This window comes from Rhinichthys klamathensis, unplaced genomic scaffold (genome assembly GCF_029890125.1).
Source record: "Rhinichthys klamathensis goyatoka isolate OS25496 unplaced genomic scaffold, OSU_Roscu_1.1 h1tg000461l_1, whole genome shotgun sequence".
Taxonomy (NCBI): Eukaryota; Metazoa; Chordata; class Actinopteri; order Cypriniformes; family Leuciscidae; genus Rhinichthys; species Rhinichthys klamathensis.
The window spans coordinates 288,731-308,310 of NW_026606950.1; the positions used below are offsets into that span (position 1 = coordinate 288,731).

A 19,580-nucleotide genomic window follows, 5' to 3' on the forward strand; every position below is an offset into this window, starting at 1 on the left:
AGAAGACTTGTCTTAGTCTGTGAAATAAACTGTTAAAAGGGATTTAATGATCACTAGTGATTGTACGTTATGCACCAGAGAAACGAGGGCACCGCCATCTTTAGAATATTGTCTTTGAACTTCCGTTTTTGCGGTCGCTCTGTATATTTCTATGGCATCGCTGTCCAGGAGTAATTAACTGGTGAAGTTGATTTACTTATTGTAGAGTTAATGAAAGTTATCATGAGCATTGTAATGTTTATGATAAGCATTGTAAAGCATATGTCTTAACAAATGGACCTTGGGAATTTTTTTAACGACCCGTTCATTCATAACTACGCAAGATCGCTGTGAAAATACAGACCGGAAGTCAAAAGACAATGAGTTCAGCGTGGAAAAGGGGCGTGGCTACATAAGGTCTATGTAGAACCCTAGCATTCTTGACTCAAAAAGGTTCTATATAAGGAGAAATGTCTTAAATGATTGCACAATACTTAAAACGAATGTTTTTTTTATAAGTGATAAAGTATGTTTATGAGCTGTTCCATAAAATGTTATCAACAACAAAAAAAATCCATAAAATGAACACTTAAAAAATTCTAATATATGAAGCTCCTGACAGAACTCTTTATGGCTCTATAGGGTTCGATATAGTTTAAGAGGTGCTGTATAGAAGAATAGCAAAGTTGAACCACTTACTTTTAGTCTCTTCTGATACACTAGTTGACTGTTCTGTATCGAAAACCATCGCCTGGTACGAGAGGAAAACAAAATATTAGATTTTCTCCACACAATGCATGGAAAGTCGTACATATAGAGCCTGTTCTTCTTACCTGTTCCATGTCTTGAAAGCATTGCTCGCCCTCTTGAACAGGTATCCCTCCATCACGACACCATTGGGAGCATCCATGTTGAATTCTGCCTTGGAGTCATCGTAAGCAAAATCCTGTCACGCAAAACAGAGCAGCTCTACGTGATTCAGGCAGAGCAGTAGCACACACAGAAACCAGACCTTATCAGTCAGTACCGAGGACCCTTATTGTTCTGTTAAGTCTTCTGCGAGACAGACAAAAGACAAAACTTAATCCCTATCAGTCAAAACATAATCCCCATGACCATAGCAGCCATATCTAATCCCTCTTATTTCAATCAATAATGACCGGCAGCCACTTAATGGCTTTCCTGACTTTGAGGTATTGAGATATCTATAAACCAACTGTGTTGCTATTGAGATGTTAGCGATGTTTTCTAAAATGCTCAATGAATGATTTCTCCTCCAACATCAATGACACTGACCTTCCAATGGATGTTTCAAGTTTTGTGCTCTGACCACACACACACACACACACACACACACACACACACACACACACACGTTTGTTACATTATATTAGTAAGGAGATTGCATAGGTTTCCATTGATTTTATATCCGGCTAATGGCCTGAACCAACGATTACAGAAACACGTGTAAAAAACAAGAATTACATGTACATTATATAATAACATGTCAATATCAGACAACTGATATCTTTATGCATTTTATGCAAGTCTGTTATACAAAGATCTCATACTGATTCATATTACAAGCTTTCAGAATTTCATCTTCTTTGTTTTGGAAAAATGGTTTCTGAATATTTTTTTTCCTCCTTAGTAATCAGCTCCATTTTCTCCTATCATATATATATATATATATATATGAGCCATAAAAGCCTGATGTATCAAATATGATACTCAAATTCAAGTATATATATGCAAACCTTTTTAAACGATTTTTTAAAAATGTTTTGTCTAAAGGTCCAATAAATTGTTCAATTTCATAATATCAGCATGTTATTTCATTTACAGGGTTAATATGGTTCAATAAGAGTGTTTTAGGTTATATTTCAAATGCAACACTCAGTTTTATAGTTATAGTCCCTGCTTCATCTCTCTCTCTCCACTTGGCCTGAAAAAGGTCGAAGGCATCTGTACTAAATAAAGTAAAATACTAAATAGACACTAACTAAAAAATACATGACATATACTGACTACTCAGGAAAATATTAAAGTTAAATACAGTAATAAAATGTGTATACAGTACGTGTAACAAATAATATCTCAACAGTTTATATTGATATAAAGCACATATCATTTATTCTAACTCACCAGGGTATACTTCAACCTCCCGAATATCTTCATCTTTAAAAAATGTTTATCCAGAAGCATCAGTAATTAATTAAGCAACAAGCAATTTCCCTAAGAGCTCAGTCTTGTTTCCCTACAGTGAAGCCATCACACGTCAAAGTCAAAGGCACGCGCTTCATTGCCCTCGTGCGCACTCCTCACTCAAGCGCGAGCGACACGCGAATGCCAGCGGCGAGCCTGCGCATCAGCCATCTACGGCTCAGTATTCACATGATTAGCATACAGCTGTCGATTTATGTGCCCTGCTCTTCGCTTTGCCCCCTGACCTCAGTCAGAGAGCCGACCGCAAACATTATTTCACAGGCACAGCCATGCACAGAAGCACCGCGTCATTCGCGGATTTATGAGCGCGAGGTGCTCAAGCGCGCTCCCCACTCGCGAGAGTCGCGTTTTAAAATGCCCCGTCCATCTGTCTGACAGTGCGCAGGACCATTGCTGTTTAATCAAGCAAGCGTTATTGCCCCCTAAACCCCTCCTGAGTCCTGAGAAGCTGTTTCTTCCAGCTCTCACACTCTCTAACAAGTGGATGGATTCCATGAGATATTCCACTTGTTAAGGATTTCTTTTTTTTCCCTTCTTTTTTAAAATCAAACTCGTTTTAAAATTTAAAATAAAACAAATTAAGATCAAATGCCCTTTTTGTTTCTACCATGACAAGTTACTCCACCTAAACTGGATGAACCTTAATTAGTGCCATAAGATCAATTTATATTAATAGTGTTAAAAAAATATTTTGCCATTTAATTTCTTATAACATTAGTAGAGCATTTAATTTAGAAAACAATGTATTACGAAATATTACAAATAAATTGTAAAATTATATATAATAACATGTTTGTAATAAATATTATATAATATTAATAACTAATATATTTGTGTGTGTATAAAACATTTATTACAAAATATTACAAATTGATTGTAGATTGAGTCCACCAAATTCAATTCAGTTTGGTGTAACCAATATGCAAATGTTCATTTTTGTGTGTGTGTTTGTGACAAGAAAACAATGAAACAGAAAATATGAACTTTTTATGTCGAGGTCAAAAAGTTGGATAATATGATATTTTAATCTTTTTACGTCAAATGCAGTAACTCCATTTTTTTTGCGAAAAAACAACATTTTAAATTAATAATAATAAAATAATAGTAAATAGTAAAATAAAAGTAATGATAAATGGAAAATATTTAATTTTTTTCTTGATATTACGTTATTAAATTTTTGTTGAAAATAGAATAAACCTTTTTTGTATAAATGCATGAAACATTTTTCACAAGATTACATTTCTAAGAAATTGCCACGTGTTTTCAAGTAGATTTAGAAAAGATTTCTCCTTTTCATTCTCAAACATGGTTTGAAGTAAAAGTGAAACTGCACATATTGCAAGTAAAATTATTTGCCAAATCCTTCAACACAAAGAAACAAACTTGCTTATGTTCCCATATAGCTCGTGAAATAATTGTGAAATAAACAAATGCACAGTCCTTTATTCACCACGTTTCGTGTTCTATGTCAGCACCGCATGCTCATACACACACCTAGTGCAGCGGAGTCTGCCAAACAGCGGAACTCTGTGAGACTGAGAAAGAGAAAGCCCAAGGGTGCCACAAGCACGTTACATGTGAATAAAAGAGTGAGTTAGTGTGTGTGCATGTGTAGTGACAGATGCAACACGAGGAGGTAGTAAAACAGTGAGGTGGTGGGACGGCCAGAGAGATCATAACTCTTCACACTGAAGAGACACTGTTCAGGCATCTCTGCAGACAAATCATCTGATAAATCAACAGGATGCTTCCGCCCACCGCTTCGCTCAGGAATCGCAGCTGGTCTGCTCTCATATGTTATTTAGAAAGAAAATGTTTTGTATATATAGTTCTTGGAACTTTACATTTTCTGAAGATTTTGTCTATGCAAAACTCACTGAGACAATGGCAGGATGCTGCTTATGATTGTCAGATGTTATGGTGCTCTGATTGGTTTTTAGCGTGTCGCTATGCATTGCTAGTTGCTACTGGGCATTATAGCACACGTCTTGGGCTCGGAGGGGTCTGTGCAGGCTTTCGCCAAGGGGGGGCATTCAGGAACAGAGCAAAAAGCGCGTTTCTGTATTCGGTTGCGTTGTGAGTATTTGGTTGCGTTGTGAGTATTTGCAGCGCTTTTCTGTATTTGGTTGCGTTGTGAGTATTTGCAGCGCTTTTCTGTATTTGGTTGCGTTGTGAGTATTTGCAGCGCTTTTCCGTATTTGGTTGCGTTGTGAGTATTTGCAGCGCTTTTCCGTATTTGGTTGCGTTGTGAGTATTTGCAGCGCTTTTCCGTATTTGGTTGCGTTGTGAGTATTTGCAGCGCTTTTCCGTATTTGGTTGCGTTGTGAGTATTTGCAGCGCTTTTCCGTATTTGGTTGTGTTGTGAGTATTTGCAGCGCTTTTCCGTATTTGGTTGCGTTGTGAGTATTTGCAGCGCTTTTCCGTATTTGGTTGTGTTGTGAGTATTTGCAGCGCTTTTCCGTATTTGGTTGCGTTGTGAGTATTTGCAGCGCTTTTCCGTATTTGGTTGCGTTGTGAGTATTTGCAGCGCTTTTCCGTATTTGGTTGCGTTGTGAGTATTTGCAGCGCTTTTCCGTATTTGTTTGCGTTGTGAGTATTTGCAGCGCTTTTCCGTATTTGGTTGCGTTGTGAGTATTTGCAGCGCTTTTCCGTATTTGGTTGTGTTGTGAGTATTTGCAGCGCTTTTCCGTATTTGGTTGTGTTGTGAGTATTTGCAATGCGTTTCTGTATTTGGTTGCGTTGTGAGTATTTGCAGCGCTTTTCCGTATTTGGTTGTGTTGTGAGTATTTGCAGTGTGTTTCTGTATTTGGTTGCGTTGTGAGTATTTGCAGCGCTTTTCTGTATTTGGTTGTGTTGTGAGTATTTGCAGTGTGTTTCTGTATTTGGTTGCGTTGTGAGTATTTGCAGCGCTTTTCCGTATTTGGTTGTGTTGTGAGTATTTGCAGTGTGTTTCTGTATTTGGTTGTGTTGTGAGTATTTGCAGCGCTTTTCCGTATTTGGTTGTGTTGTGAGTATTTGCAGTGTGTTTCTGTATTTGGTTGCGTTGTGAGTATTTGCAGCGCTTTTCTGTATTTGGTTGCGTTGCGAGTATTTGCAGCGCTTTTCTGTATTTGGTTGCGTTGTGAGTATTTGCAGCGCTTTTCCGTATTTGGTTGTGTTGTGAGTATTTGCAGCGCTTTTCCGTATTTGGTTGCGTTGTGAGTATTTGCAGCGCTTTTCCGTATTTGGTTGTGTTGTGAGTATTTGCAGCGCTTTTCCGTATTTGGTTGCGTTGTGAGTATTTGCAGCGCTTTTCCGTATTTGGTTGCGTTGTGAGTATTTGCAGCGCTTTTCCGTATTTGGTTGTGTTGTGAGTATTTGCAGCGCTTTTCCGTATTTGGTTGTGTTGTGAGTATTTGCAATGCGTTTCTGTATTTGGTTGCGTTGTGAGTATTTGCAGCGCTTTTCCGTATTTGGTTGTGTTGTGAGTATTTGCAGTGTGTTTCTGTATTTGGTTGTGTTGTGAGTATTTGCAGCGCTTTTCCGTATTTGGTTGTGTTGTGAGTATTTGCAGTGTGTTTCTGTATTTGGTTGCGTTGTGAGTATTTGCAGCGCTTTTCTGTATTTGGTTGCGTTGCGAGTATTTGCAGCGCTTTTCTGTATTTGGTTGCGTTGTGAGTATTTGCAGCGCTTTTCCGTATTTGGTTGTGTTGTGAGTATTTGCAGTGTGTTTCTGTATTTGGTTGCGTTGTGAGTATTTGCAATGCGTTTCTGTATTTGGTTGCGTTGTGAGTATTTGCAGCGCTTTTCCGTATTTGGTTGTGTTGTGAGTATTTGCAGTGTGTTTCTGTATTTGGTTGCGTTGTGAGTATTTGCAGCGCTTTTCTGTATTTGGTTGCGTTGTGAGTATTTGCAGCGCTTTTCCGTATTTGGTTGTGTTGTGAGTATTTGCAATGTGTTTCTGTATTTGGTTGCGTTGTGAGTATTTACAGCGCTTTTCCGTATTTTGTTGTATTGTATTTGCAGTGCTTTTCCGTATTCAGTTGCGTTGTGAGTATTTGCAGTGCTTTTCTGTATTCGGTTGCGTTGTGAGTATTCGGTTGCGTTGTGAGTTTTTGGTTGTGTTGTGAGTATTTGGTTGCGTTGTGAGTATTTGCAGCGCTTTTCTGTATTCGGTTGCGTTGTGAATATTTGCAGTGCTTTTCTGTATTCGGTTGTGTTGTAAGTATTCGGTTGCGTTGTGAGTATTTGGTTGCGTTGTGAGTATTTGTAGAGCTTTTCTGTATTCGGTTGCGTTGTGAGTATTCGGTTGCGTTGTGAGTATTTGGTTGCGTTGTGAGTATTTGCAGTGCTTTTCTGTATTCGGTTGCGTTGTGAGTATTCGGTTGCGTTGTGAGTATTCGGTTGCGTTGTGAGTTTTTGCAGTGCTTTTCTGTATTCGGTTGCGTTGTGAGTATTCGGTTGCGTTGTGAGTATTCGGTTGCGTTGTGAGTTTTTGGTTGTGTTGTGAGTTTTTGCAGCGCTTTTCTGTATTCGGTTGCGTTGTGAGTTTTTGGTTGTGTTGTGAGTATTTGCAGTGCTTTTCTGTATTTGGTTGCGTTGTGAGTATTTGGTTGTGTTGTGAGTATTTGCAGCGCTTTTCTGTATTCGGTTGTGTTGTGAGTATTTGGTTGTGTTGTGAGTATTTGCAGCGCTTTTCTGTATTTGGTTGTGTTGTGAGTATTTGCAGCGCTTTTCTGTATTTGGTTGCGTTGTGAGTATTTGGTTGCGTTGTGAGTATTTGGTTGCGTTGTGAGTATTTGCAGCGCTTTTTCCGTATTTGGTTGTGTTGTGACCAAGCGTGCCACACAAGCCCTCAAAAGTGAAGCCAAAACGTTTCTATCACGTAATTTCAAGAGTTTGTTTTTAAAATAAGTTTGTTTTTAGTTAGTTATTTGATGCTATAAAAACGGTGCTGTGACATCATGATTGACAGCTGTGATTGACAGGTTCTCTGTGCGAAGTAGTCACTGAAGCACCAACGGACTTTTTTTCATAATGTTGACTATGTGGTTTAGTTGTATTTACCTTATTTAAACGAGGTACTGCAATCAGCAGACATCATTGGAGAGGAACGGAGCAGACAAAGGCCACTTAAGAAAAGTGTAGGGCGTGTGCTTGCGATTGATTCAGCGAGAGTGGGGGCGGGGCCTTGATTTCGCGGCTTTACTTCCTGCTCACGACTGCGCATGACTGGTCCCGAAAACGCTACTGCGCAAACTCAAATTCCAATATGTCAGTGCCATATCGGGACACTGGCGGCTTCAGTTCTCTCCAATGGAAAGAGCGAAGGGGCGTCGTCCTTCTTTTTTTACAGTCTATGGTTGTGACATGCAACTTTATGCAGTGACTATTTCAAGGAAATCTATTTAAATGCGTTTTTAAAGGGGAAGCGCATCTCCTTATCCTCACACTTGAGTTAGTTCACCCTCCACCTAAATTCATATTTAATGCATTACAACACAAAACGGAACTTGAAACATAGGCAGCGTTTACAATGGCACAAAAAAAAAATCAAATTTTTTACTCGCATCGGAATTTGTTGCACACGTGTAAAACACAAAAATCACCACAAGATCCAATTTTAATGCATCTGTTCTGAGCCACTTCCAAATTAGTTTTTTAATCAGATGTATAGCCGATATCTGGACATCTGACCTGCATCTAAGTAAGGGATAATGTACATCTCAGAATAAACCCTGACAGAGTGATCAGGACCCAGACGTGAAACAAAACATACTGTATATAATAGTATCTCAATGGCACTAACATAACACTCTGTGATTAACATTTTCTCACAGGCTGTGTGACTGAACTTGGTAGAGATGTTCCTCACCCCTCGGGGTCAACAGGTCACCGGACAACATGCTGTTTTGTGGAAGTGTGTAGAACATACCGGACGAGACGTACTGAATGCCATGCTGCACACTTTAAGCTTATTACTGACTTTACAGCTGTTCTCTTTCTCCCAAATTAGTTTCTCACTCTCTTTCATCCGCAGGCCAAATGTTCCTCGCTCTTTTCTTTAGCTGTTTGGCAACCTACTTTTCTTTGTAATTCAAATTTCCTTTTTTGTTACACAATTATTTTTGTCCCAGTACTCTGGCTGTCTCTAACATCTGCTTTTGCTTTTATCTCGTAACTTTGAAAACCATTATTACACATAAACTAATGTACTAAAGAACGGGGGTGGTAAGAGTTTAAAAAATGTTTATGTTCATTTGATGTCACTCTTAAAGAGACAGTTCACCAAAAAATTAAGTTCGATGCAGAAATTATGTCATGACTGGTCACAAAACATTAAAAAAAAATTGTTTGATGAAAAAGATTTGATAGCTTGGACAGAGGGGAAAATGAATAAGAACTTTTATTATGCTTTTATGCCATTAATACAAAGCTATTCAAGTCTTGTCCCCACACAAAGAAGTCCAAATGAGTCTATATTACTGGCAAAAAAAAAAAAGCCTGGATGTGGACAAAAACAGGATGGCACATCAAATTGCTCTGCTGAGGCTCCTAACAGATTTTGTCATGTAAATGTTTACCTCAAGTTGGCCTCTAAAATCTTCTTGTTGTTGTTGTTACAGAAACAGGAGGTTCAATCCATCTGCAAGTCATGTTCTAGATTACAGCCTTGCCCTGCAGACAATCACAGTCACACGTGTGCACTTGAGTGTGCAGCGCTCTTGAATCAAGCTCCCTCTGTTCGGGACAGTTGGTGGCACTAATTTGTCCATGTTTTTGGCGCGCCAACTCTTGCCCTCTCTAAGCATCGGGTCTCTGCCATCTGCTATGTTTAGCGGTGTTGGCCAGGGCAGAAGTAGGCAAAGTGCCCACTGAGACACTTCCAGACCTCGGCTGACTCCAGAGTCTCAACACACACACACCTGGAGCTGCATGTTAGTTGCACCGCATGAATTTAATATGAACATTTTTAATATATAAATTGCCAATACAAGATTATGTCAAGCAATTTAAGAGTTTTCTTGTCAAGAATTGTATTCTTTTAAAACCCCATAATGCATTCAGATCAATTTTGACACGGAAGGCATACAGTTGTGGTCAGCATAAAAAAAAGTACTATTTTTAAATTTGTATAAGAAATATATATTTTTCCAAAACAGGTTTTACTCTAAAACTGTGAGAAAATCAAAGCCATACATCTAAAGAAGTTGTGTTCCAAATTTCTCAAAAAATGAGCTTTCAGTAAGAATTTGTTTGGATGAAGTATTCAAACGTTTCCACTAGACGAAATTCGTCTCCTATTCATTTCCAATTTGCTAATTTTTGACAACGAGGAGCACAAGTGTGACTTATTTTCAAGACCATTTAACCTTTTCGAATCAGGTCCATGATTTTTGTTTGTGTTCACATAGCAAGTGCCAAAACTTTTATCAAGTTTCTTACCATTCTGATGAAGTAATAAAAAAAAAATTTAAAAAACAAAACAAATTTTTCAGTCAAAAATGACAAAACAGCACTAGAGGGTAAAAAAAGAGTGTAGTAATATGGTAACATTTAAAAACTTGAGATTTTTTTGCACATTCGGTCATTAATGAGAAGTTATTGATCAGATACGATATGGTTTTAGTTGAAAATATACTGTTTTATAAGCTTACATTCCACCGGGTCCAAACGGACATGGGAATGCAAAAATCGTATGCAGATTTCCAAGCCATTATTGTGGTAATGAAGCTTTTTTCTTTATGATATCTAGTCAGTGGTACCACTTGACTTTATGCCCCCCAAAAGTTTAAATTCTAAAAAAATTCCTCGTAGAATAGATCATCAAGTCATTGCATGTATGAACTACATTTTAATGCAGTTTTTAAGCAATTTACGATTTTTTTTTTTTTTTTTTTTTTTTTTTTTCAACAGGGACAATGTGCAAAAAAACATTAATTAAAGATGCTTTGCACCAGATTTAGCTTAAGCTAGTTTCCATCTGCAGTCCCCGAGCAGGTAAGTTGCAATACAAAATATACAATATAAAATGTAATAATTAATCACTCAAATACAGCTATTAGTTAATGCATTCAACCATTCCCCATGACAATCATCAGTCTAACTAAATCATACCAATATTACTACAATAAAACCTCACTAAAAAATCATGTCTTTTATCCACAAACCAACTCTTTTAAATTTGTAAATGTATGTTAAAATACTTCTTCCTATCCTAGTTTCTATCCTTAACAAATCAACAACACAGCTCTATGAGAACAGCAAACACAAAGAGTGAACGTGTTTGCACTGATTCATTCGGAATATGAGTCTAGACTGAGAGAGAGAGATCAACATTTTGTGATATTTACATTTTTGCAGACTTGTTTCATTATCTTCTGCTTGTAATAAAATATGAGTTTACTAAGATTTTAAGTGGTATAAACATGAATATGAGTTGAATAGCCTTGGTTCCACATATAAAAGAGGAGGAAATCCACAGAAAAATCAATTTTGGGATTTCATTAGAGCTTCATAAGCTCCTTAGAGCTCTGCCGAGATGAAATTCCCAAGTGTCCTAGACAGTGACGCAAAAGCTCGCGGGTGAGGAGGAAGGTCGGCCTCACGTGGCTCTGACAGCCTCAAAACACACGGAAATCAATTTCTAGTTCCAGCATTTTGTCAAAAGACTTATTTTCGACAATACTTACTCTCTAAAAACTATGTAATTTACAATGCTGCTGTAGAAACATCTGAAACATACATCAAATAGACACCTGCTGCTCTGAAAATGTCTTTTCCAGGGAAAGTAATTGTATGACTGTAACTAGGAGCACAAATGTTGTACTGTCCATGTAATTCTGTGATGTCAGCATCTCTCACACTCACGACGATTACAGCAAACAGGGCACGTGACTGCCATAAAGCAATTCTTTATAGATTATGAATCAATTCATCCCTAAGGCTGACTGAACTACCTCGTAAAAACACATTCGTTGAGAAACAACTGAAACCCGAGAAGGAAAACATCATGTGTTCCTGTAGCCGGAAGAGCCGGACGCGAGCACGGTCACGGGGTTTGATATCTGGGAAAATTTATAATCTAAATGTACTGAAATAAAATTTATAAAAGCATTAACAAAATGCACAATGTAACATGTTACTTCAACACAAAATTAATTTCCTAACTAAGCATATAAGTAGCCTCATATTTTTTATTAGCAACAACCGATAAATGAGAGATGTTAAACATTTTCTATTTTGTTTAAATAAAATGTATAGTATTTTTGTCTAAAATATTCTAAAATATAACTAAAATCAATCATTTTAGTGCTACAGCTGAATTTAGATCAAGCCACAGCATAATATACCGTATGAAATAAAGAGTATTCATTTTAAAATTCGATTAAGTGAACGTTTAAACGACAATGTTGTTTTGGGGGCCTGAAAAGCAAACTTTAAAAAACGGGTTTCAAAGTGCAAGTTTTTAAAAACTATACCATTATCGTCTCTATGTAAACTACAAAAAAAAAAGAAAGAAAAGAAAACGTGAATTTGTGCGCGTAGTGTTTCTTTACAAAGTGACATCGCCATCTACTGGTCTCGCTGCAGAATGCAGTGTTTTTAATAGTGTTTAATAGTGTTTTTAATAGTGTTTAATAGTGTTTTTAATAGTGTTTAATAGTGTTTTTAATGGTGTTTAATAGTGTTTAATAGTGTTTTTAATAGTGTTTGATAGTGTTTTTAATAGTGTTTAATAGTGTTTTTAATAGTGTTTAATAGTGTTTTTAATAGTTTTTGCAGATCCGTGTGAACAGGATAATTTGGACAGTTTTTTCATCTATACACGAACAACAAAAAAGGAAAAACGTTATAATTTTTAGTACATCGTTGTGGTGAAAACACCCTAAGATTACATTTAATAGTTTTATTAAATTATTACTGTCACAAGATTATAATATTCAGTATTGAAAAAAGAAAAAAATATATGTTTTTTAGATTAAATTTAATAATATTTTTTAATCATTAGTGATAACTTATTTAGCAACTAGAGAGAACCAATAAATGACAGATAAACTTTATTCTATTTTGTTTATATAAAACCTAAAATATTTTGTCTAAAATGCAAATATAACACTAAAAACTAAAATTAGTTAAGTGAATTAAGGCGTCACAACATAATATATGGTATGGGAAAAAAAGATTGCATTAAGATTGCATTTAGCCGTGTTATTAAACTTCTAGTGTTTTTAAAGATTATCTTTCATTTGAGGGACAATGACTAGATCTGTTTGTAAAAAAAAAAAACAGCTATATAATTCCTTAAAAAAAAATAAAAAATTTTTTTTTAAATAATCATCCAAAATACAGTTTCGTGGTAGGCACGGTATATTAGTGGCTGGTAGATTTCCTTAATTTAATGACCATTGGTTAGACATTTTTTCCTTTTGGACTCTTTTCGTCTGTCTATGCCAGGGTGAGAAATCATCAATTAGGAAAAATGGACTCACCTGTATCAAAGTCTGGAAGTGGGTGGCACAACGAGATCAGACAGTGAGGGAAAAGAGAAAGAAAATTAGTCTCTTATTGTTCAGATTTGATCATTTTTCCAATTCGCTGCATGCATGCATTCATAAACAACTGTGCACAGTTCTTAATAAACCACATCCATTATCTTGGTAATGGACATTAGCTCATTAACGGAGGCAAACTGCCACGTCCAGATCCCAGTGATCAATGCACAAAATCATGATTGATGATCTATCACTGTGAGGTGTTTAGATCGATTTTAGAATTGGTTTCTGCCTTCACACACACACAACAACTCAGATCTTTTGTCTAGAAATGTGCTCATCTGTTATCAATACTGGTATCTGTGCAAAGACGAGCTGAGACAAAGATTCAGGGGCGCATGGAAAAGTCAGAGTTTCTGGCTCGGGTCTGTTGGCAGCGATGCCCTGCTGGCTAGCAGTGTGCTAGCAGATGGACGTTAGCGAGTGTGTGTGTGTGTGTCTTGAGGGCTAAATTCCCGCAGAGATCTGGACAGGGCAGGACATCATCCTTTATTGATATGGTGATGAAGCACTTTGAACAAAGGTACAAACAAACAGATGTGAACATGAAGCACAAACACACACAAACACATGCAGGCCGAGTCTTTCTTCTTGCGTTATCGCTAGCGTCCGAGTTCCTCAGACACGCTGACGGTTATGCGAACTGTCAGATAAGCACGAATGTGACAGCAAAGGGCTTGAGTGAGAGGACAATATTATGACAGGAAGTGTGTCACCGCTTCAGAGGAAATAACTTTACCTGACACCTGATTCTCAGCAGAAAAACACTTTTTTTATTTTAGGATTAATAATTCAGAAGTCACCTAGATCTGTCTAGTCAAATTAAACTGAGGATCTGAGGCGGGAAGATTGCATATAGGATGTGGGTTTGTGAAATAGTTGTTTTGTTCGTTTGATGTCTTGAAATAACGTCATATCAGCCATTATGGAAAGAGGCAGTTAGAAGAAGAGGAGAAAGAGACAGAATGAAGAATTAAAAGAAAGAGTGAGAAGGTACCAGGCGGACAACAAAGATGGAGAGATATGGAAAATGAGGAAGGACACAGGAGAGACAGCAGATGTTCTCACTCTTTGCTGTATGGTGGCGTGTTTGTGCTCCATCTCTCTCTTCTCCATAGCAGAATCTATGACCAGCTGATCCAACTGAAGCACAAACACAAAGCACATTGGGTTATAAAGTCGATTTGTTTTAGATCTATGACACTCCTTTTACGATAGAGAATATATACACACAGTAAATATATATATATGCTTTATTTTAGTTTTATAATACGTTTACCATAATTAATCATGTGAACAATGTGCAAAGCTCAATACCAGTATTTTATGATATTGATAATGCGTCCAATAACTAAAATGCAGAACTTATTTGAATTGTTATTGCCCTTTGACAGAGTAAATGCAAATTAAACTTATTATATACTATTATTCATACTTTTATTTTCATTATAATTTCGTCTATTATTATTATTTTACATTTTAATTAATAATAACAACAATAATGATAATCCAAAAATAGATTAATAAATTGCTTTACTTGGGAATACCACTGCTGAGTGCAGTTCTTCAGAGACTCACTAAAGTGTCATTTTTCAGCTGATATTCTGTCTTTCTCTATTCAAGACAACATCAAACTACATTAGTAACACATTTAACCTTGATAACGTAACATGGCAATGTATTTAAATATATACAGTATATATATAATATTATAATGGCCTTGATTACATCACCAAAAATGCTGAGAAAGCTACTAAAGTCTGATAAAACAATTATAATGAGGCTTTATTGCTTCAGAATAACATCCACTGATAAATAATGCACAGTAAGACATTTAATATATTAAAGGGATAGTTCACTTTGAAATACATTTTTGGTGTGTTTTAGCTTACCTCGAGGGCATCCAAGATGTGTCTTTGTTTCCGCAGTAGTTTCAATTTTGATATTTTTAGGTCAAACCGTTCTTGTCTGTCAGTCATATAATGCAGGTCTATGGTCACCACCTCAAAGAGCATGCACAGAGAAGTCCAAATTAAACATGATTTAATGACTCGTAAATGTAAGTACACATTGATGGCCTAAGACACGAAACGAGCGGTTTGTGTGAGAAAACCAACAGTATTTATATCGTTTTTACCTCTTGTAAACACAGCCACGTCCAAGTGATCTGAGGGCGCGGGCGCTTCGGTCTTTTACGGAAAGCACCGGAAGTGATCTCTCGCGCGTGTACGTCACTCATTGTTTACACAGAACAGAGATTGTAGGTAAGACGGCTAATTAAAATGGTACTAATTTGCGCTTATCCGGGATGTTTAAACCGTCGTAAAAGAAAACAATTAAAAAAAATAAAAAATAAAACAATTGTATGAGTGTCGTACACGCGCGAGAGATCACTTGGACGTGGCTGTGTTTACAAGAGGTAAAAACGATATAAATACTGTTGGTTTTCTCACACAAACCGCTCGTTTCGTGTCTTAGGCCATCAATGTGTACTTACATTTACGAGTCATTAAATCATGTTTAATTTGGACTTCTCTGTGCATGCTCTTTGAGGTGGTGACCATAGACCTGCATTATATGACTGACAGACAAGAACGGTTTGACCTAAAAATATCAAAATTGAAACTACTGCGGAAACAAAGACACCTACATCTTGGATGCCCTCGAGGTAAGCTAAAACATACCAAAAATTTATTTCAAAGTGAACTATCCCTTTGAGTAAATAGGGTGAATTTGAATTTCAGCTTGTCTTTAATGCTGCTACATTTCAGTAATCCTATGAGATCTTTACAAATCACACTGTGCGACATGGATATAATAACCTTGGGTACGACATGCATGTACGACTGTACGATAATGACACCTAATGAATTGTAGTATAGTGACTGAAAAGTCAGTATAGAAATATAAAATGTCAAACAAATAGAGCAAGATGAAATGCACTTTGGCAATTGCGGTTTTGGCAATTTTATGTGCGCTGAAAAAAGTGGAGAGCGAAAGAGGAGAGTATGGACACGGTCATGGCCAGGGAAAACCGGTGAACTTGGCATGCCAATGTTGCAAATGGAGCATAAGGAAAGTTTTAAGTTTTAGAGCCATGTCGCGTTGATCAATACGCTCATGATACATTTTAGATGGTTGTAGCAGCAAACACACTGTGAGATGATCATGCTAAATTCCTAACACTGTCAGAAACCTATCGCAGGCTATCTTTGGTCTCAAGACTGAGACAACGGCCGTCCACTATTTAAATCGCCACGATTGGTCATCTTTCATCTGGGACAACCCAAAATCGTACAATGTGTACTGGGCATGAGCCTGTCTTAGACAGATGCATTGTGCCCGCCGTCACCCTCAAGGATCGACATTATCCCTCATTTTCACTCATTAGGCCTGAGTTAATGTGGAGCCTGGGGCCCGTCAGCACATGTCCAGCATTAGGCGCAGGTGTCCCGGGACAGCAGGTGCACAGGGGCCTAATGAGCACGAGTTAATGAGATGTGTAGATGCATCTCACCTCGGCAGCCAGCTTCTTCATGTAGGGGTCGATCTCGTCCAGGAGGTTGAAGCCCTGCTGGAACAGACTGTACTGAGCGTGCATGAACGACAGCATCTGTGGAGGACAGAGAAAACCACAGTCAATACACAAACTATGGAGAGGGGGAATGCTGGTTTAATGTGGTGTTTATTTAACCCACTCACCGAATCCAAAATCTCAAATTTCTTTTTGGCTTGAAGAACATTGATCTGAGAAAGATATCAAGAGAAGCACATGTTAGTTAGCAGATTCAAACTTACAACCTTTGGTTGCCAGCCCACTAAGCCATTTTGGTTCAAACTAGCCATTTTTGGCATGATTATTGTCCCATGAGGCAAGAGGACCCTGGTGAAGACTTTTGGGGGCCCTGGCACCGGCACACAATCCATTCTGGCACATTTTTAGCCTTGTTCATTCATTTTATGTGATTACACATGATCCTGCTCCACACAGTGGCCATTAGAAACACTACAGACAATTTTTGTCCTGTATTGGACATATTAAAGGGTTAGTAAGGGTTAAAGGGTTAAAGGGTAAAGGGTTAGTACCAAAAAATGAAAATTCTGTCAGTAATTACTCTTCCTCATGTTGTTCAACCCCGTAAGACTTTCGTTCATCTTCAGAACACAAATTAAGATATTTTTGATTAAATCTGAGAGCTGGATCACTCCTCCATAGGCAAAACACAAACAAAAATAACGACTTTATTCAACTCTTCATTTCCTTCTCTGTGGGCCGTGAGATTTCACGTAGTGTAACAGCGCAGCGCTTCTGTGTTGCACGTCACACACAGGCTCACTATTGGCCGACGCTGGTCATGTGTGTGATGCTGTGACGTACAACCAGGGTTCTCAAGTTTTATCAAAAGCTTGGAGTGAGATCACATGCGGTTAGGGGAGGAGCCTAAATGGAGCCCCGCCCCCGCCTAGCCCCGCCCCCAATTTTACCCATTGTTCATAATTAACCAGCAAAAATTGAAATTATAACAATTGGTAAATCTGATAAATGACAGAGCAATTCATCACATCAAATATAGGCCTATTCTTTAATGTTATATTTCAAAATTAGGCTACAAATATATAACAAATTGCTCCAAAATGTTTGGAAAAAAAATATTTTTGCATTTTTCCCTGACATCTTTGAAAAATACAAATGCAATGGCAATGATTAGGCTAATGTATGTTTTGACAGGATATACAATATTACCAAGAACACTCTGCTTTAGCCTTAATGTAACTAGAAATACTATTAATACAGTATAATATAGAATTTAAAATAAACTGAAGAAATACATCTTAATTCCTTCCCATACCCAATAACATTTCCTTAGCCAAACTGAGCCAAAGCTTCTGGCCTGGTTGCAAAGCAGTTGTAGAGTTTTTGACTGGGCTATATATTAAATGTTCTAGAACTTCTAGTCTAAAAATGTTAGGCGACCTTTCTTCCAACTTACTTTCTCCATCAGGACGTGTGTTCGCGCGCTGTCGCGGTGGCCGAACTTCCGTGTGTGTTCGCGGACTTCGCGCGTCTATAAGTTGCCTAGTAACGAACGCAATCTGGCCGAGATGCGGACGCGCTGGCGGCAGGAAACTTATCTTTGTGTGCATGCGCCTCGTATACAACGTTATATATAAAGCTTACAGGACAACTTGGTTGGCATTGCCTTTTCAGCGTGAGAAATACACGGTGTGGCGTGTGAGCGTGTGAACTGGTTGAATTGCGTGTGTCTCACGGCCAATGCGTGAGACTTGAGAACCCTGCGTACAACCCAGAAGCGCTGCACTGTTTCAAAACATGAAATCTCACGGCCCACAGAGAAGGAAATGAATAGTTGAATAAAGTCGTTATTTTTGTTTGTTTTTTGCGCACAAAAAGTATTCTCGTCGCTTGATAAACTTAAGGTTGAGCCACTGTAGTCACTCGGACTATTTTAACGATGTCTTTCATAACTTTTGGGCCGGCCAGTTTCGATCCCTTAAGAAGCCCCTAATGGAGGAGTGATCCAGCTCTCAGATTTAATCAAAAATATCTTAATTTGTGTTCTGAAGATGAACGAAAGTCTTACGGGGTTGAACAACATGAGGGCGAGTAATTACTGACAGAGTTTACATTCTGGGGTGAACTATCCCTTTAAACATATTTAACATCCTTATAAAACAGAAACATATCAGATATAATGGTCATGGCTGACCATTTCTCTATTGCAGTGTTTCCCAAACCTATTACTGGAGGCACACCAAGGGTCCATTTACACGACACCGTTTTCCAACTATGAAATGTGGATGTGTTTTTGCCATTTATTTATACGACAACAGCGTTTTGGGGCCTGAAAACGCAAACTCGTGAAAATGGGATTCAAAGTGAAAGAATCCGAAAATGATACCGTTATCATCTCCGTGTAAACTACAAAAACACACATTTGTGAAAACGGTAACAGTGGGTTTTTTTGGGGGGGGGGGGGGGGGGGGGGGAATCATGCGCATGCGTATTACGTGTTCAGTCTATAGGCGGGTAGTGTTTCTTTAAAAAGTGACATCGCCAACTACAGAATACAGCGTTTTTAGTCGTTTCCGTGGATCCACGTGAACGGGATCGTTTTGACAACGTGGTCATCTGTGCTTGAAAAATGCAAAGGAAAAACATTTCTGTTTTTATTATATCGTTTTGATGTAAACTTACCCGACCACTACATATTTTCAACGCATCCTGATCAAACGCAACTCCTCAGCTCATTAGTAGAGACTCCAAGACCTGAAATATACGGGTCAGACAAGGGAGGCATCCAAAATGTGCACTGTTGGTGTGTCTCCAGGAACAGGGATGGGAAACACTGCTCTATAGTAAATGCAAAACACACTAACATCTATTTCTTTTACCAAAACACCTTTGGGTCACTTAACCAAAATAGAACAGCCATTACAGCAATCTTTGTCAACCAACCGAGTTCACTAAAAACAGAACATGGATGGTAACTAAAAGGAAAAACCATAAAATCACAGCCTTCACAGGACACAAAGCCTGGAGAGTACAAAGTAGGTTGCGTTATGTTATGAAATGAGAGCTAATGATGGCCGAGTAAAGATGGGAAGAAGCGGTCAGGTCCGATCCGTCAGACCGCCGCCGCGAGGACTGGAGGCTGGCGGCCATTTCCAAGCAAAAATAGCATTCAAGACTGCCCAGAAACTGGCATCGCTTTTATGGAGACGGAAAATTAAATGTTTGTGGGCTTGTAAATTGTTTGTAAATGGACTTTTTAAAGTTTTTTTTTTTTCATACAATGAAAGTCAATGGGGTCCAAAAAA

At 37.9% G+C, this 19,580-nt stretch overlaps 1 protein-coding gene across 3 annotated transcripts in view; it reads right to left on the minus strand.

Moving 5' to 3' along the window:
* Positions 1-19,580, minus strand: part of acap3b (ArfGAP with coiled-coil, ankyrin repeat and PH domains 3b) — a 105,265-nt gene that overhangs the window by 18,034 nt on the left and 67,651 nt on the right. For all 3 annotated transcript variants that reach the window (XM_056236654.1, XM_056236655.1, XM_056236656.1), the window contains exons 7-12: positions 16,443-16,487; positions 16,258-16,353; positions 13,809-13,883; positions 12,678-12,689; positions 813-925; positions 679-730 (exon numbers count right to left, since the gene is read on the minus strand). In XM_056236654.1, coding sequence (XP_056092629.1) covers positions 679-730; positions 813-925; positions 12,678-12,689; positions 13,809-13,883; positions 16,258-16,353; positions 16,443-16,487 — 393 coding nt within the window. The remainder of the gene's footprint in view (positions 1-678; positions 731-812; positions 926-12,677; positions 12,690-13,808; positions 13,884-16,257; positions 16,354-16,442; positions 16,488-19,580) is intronic.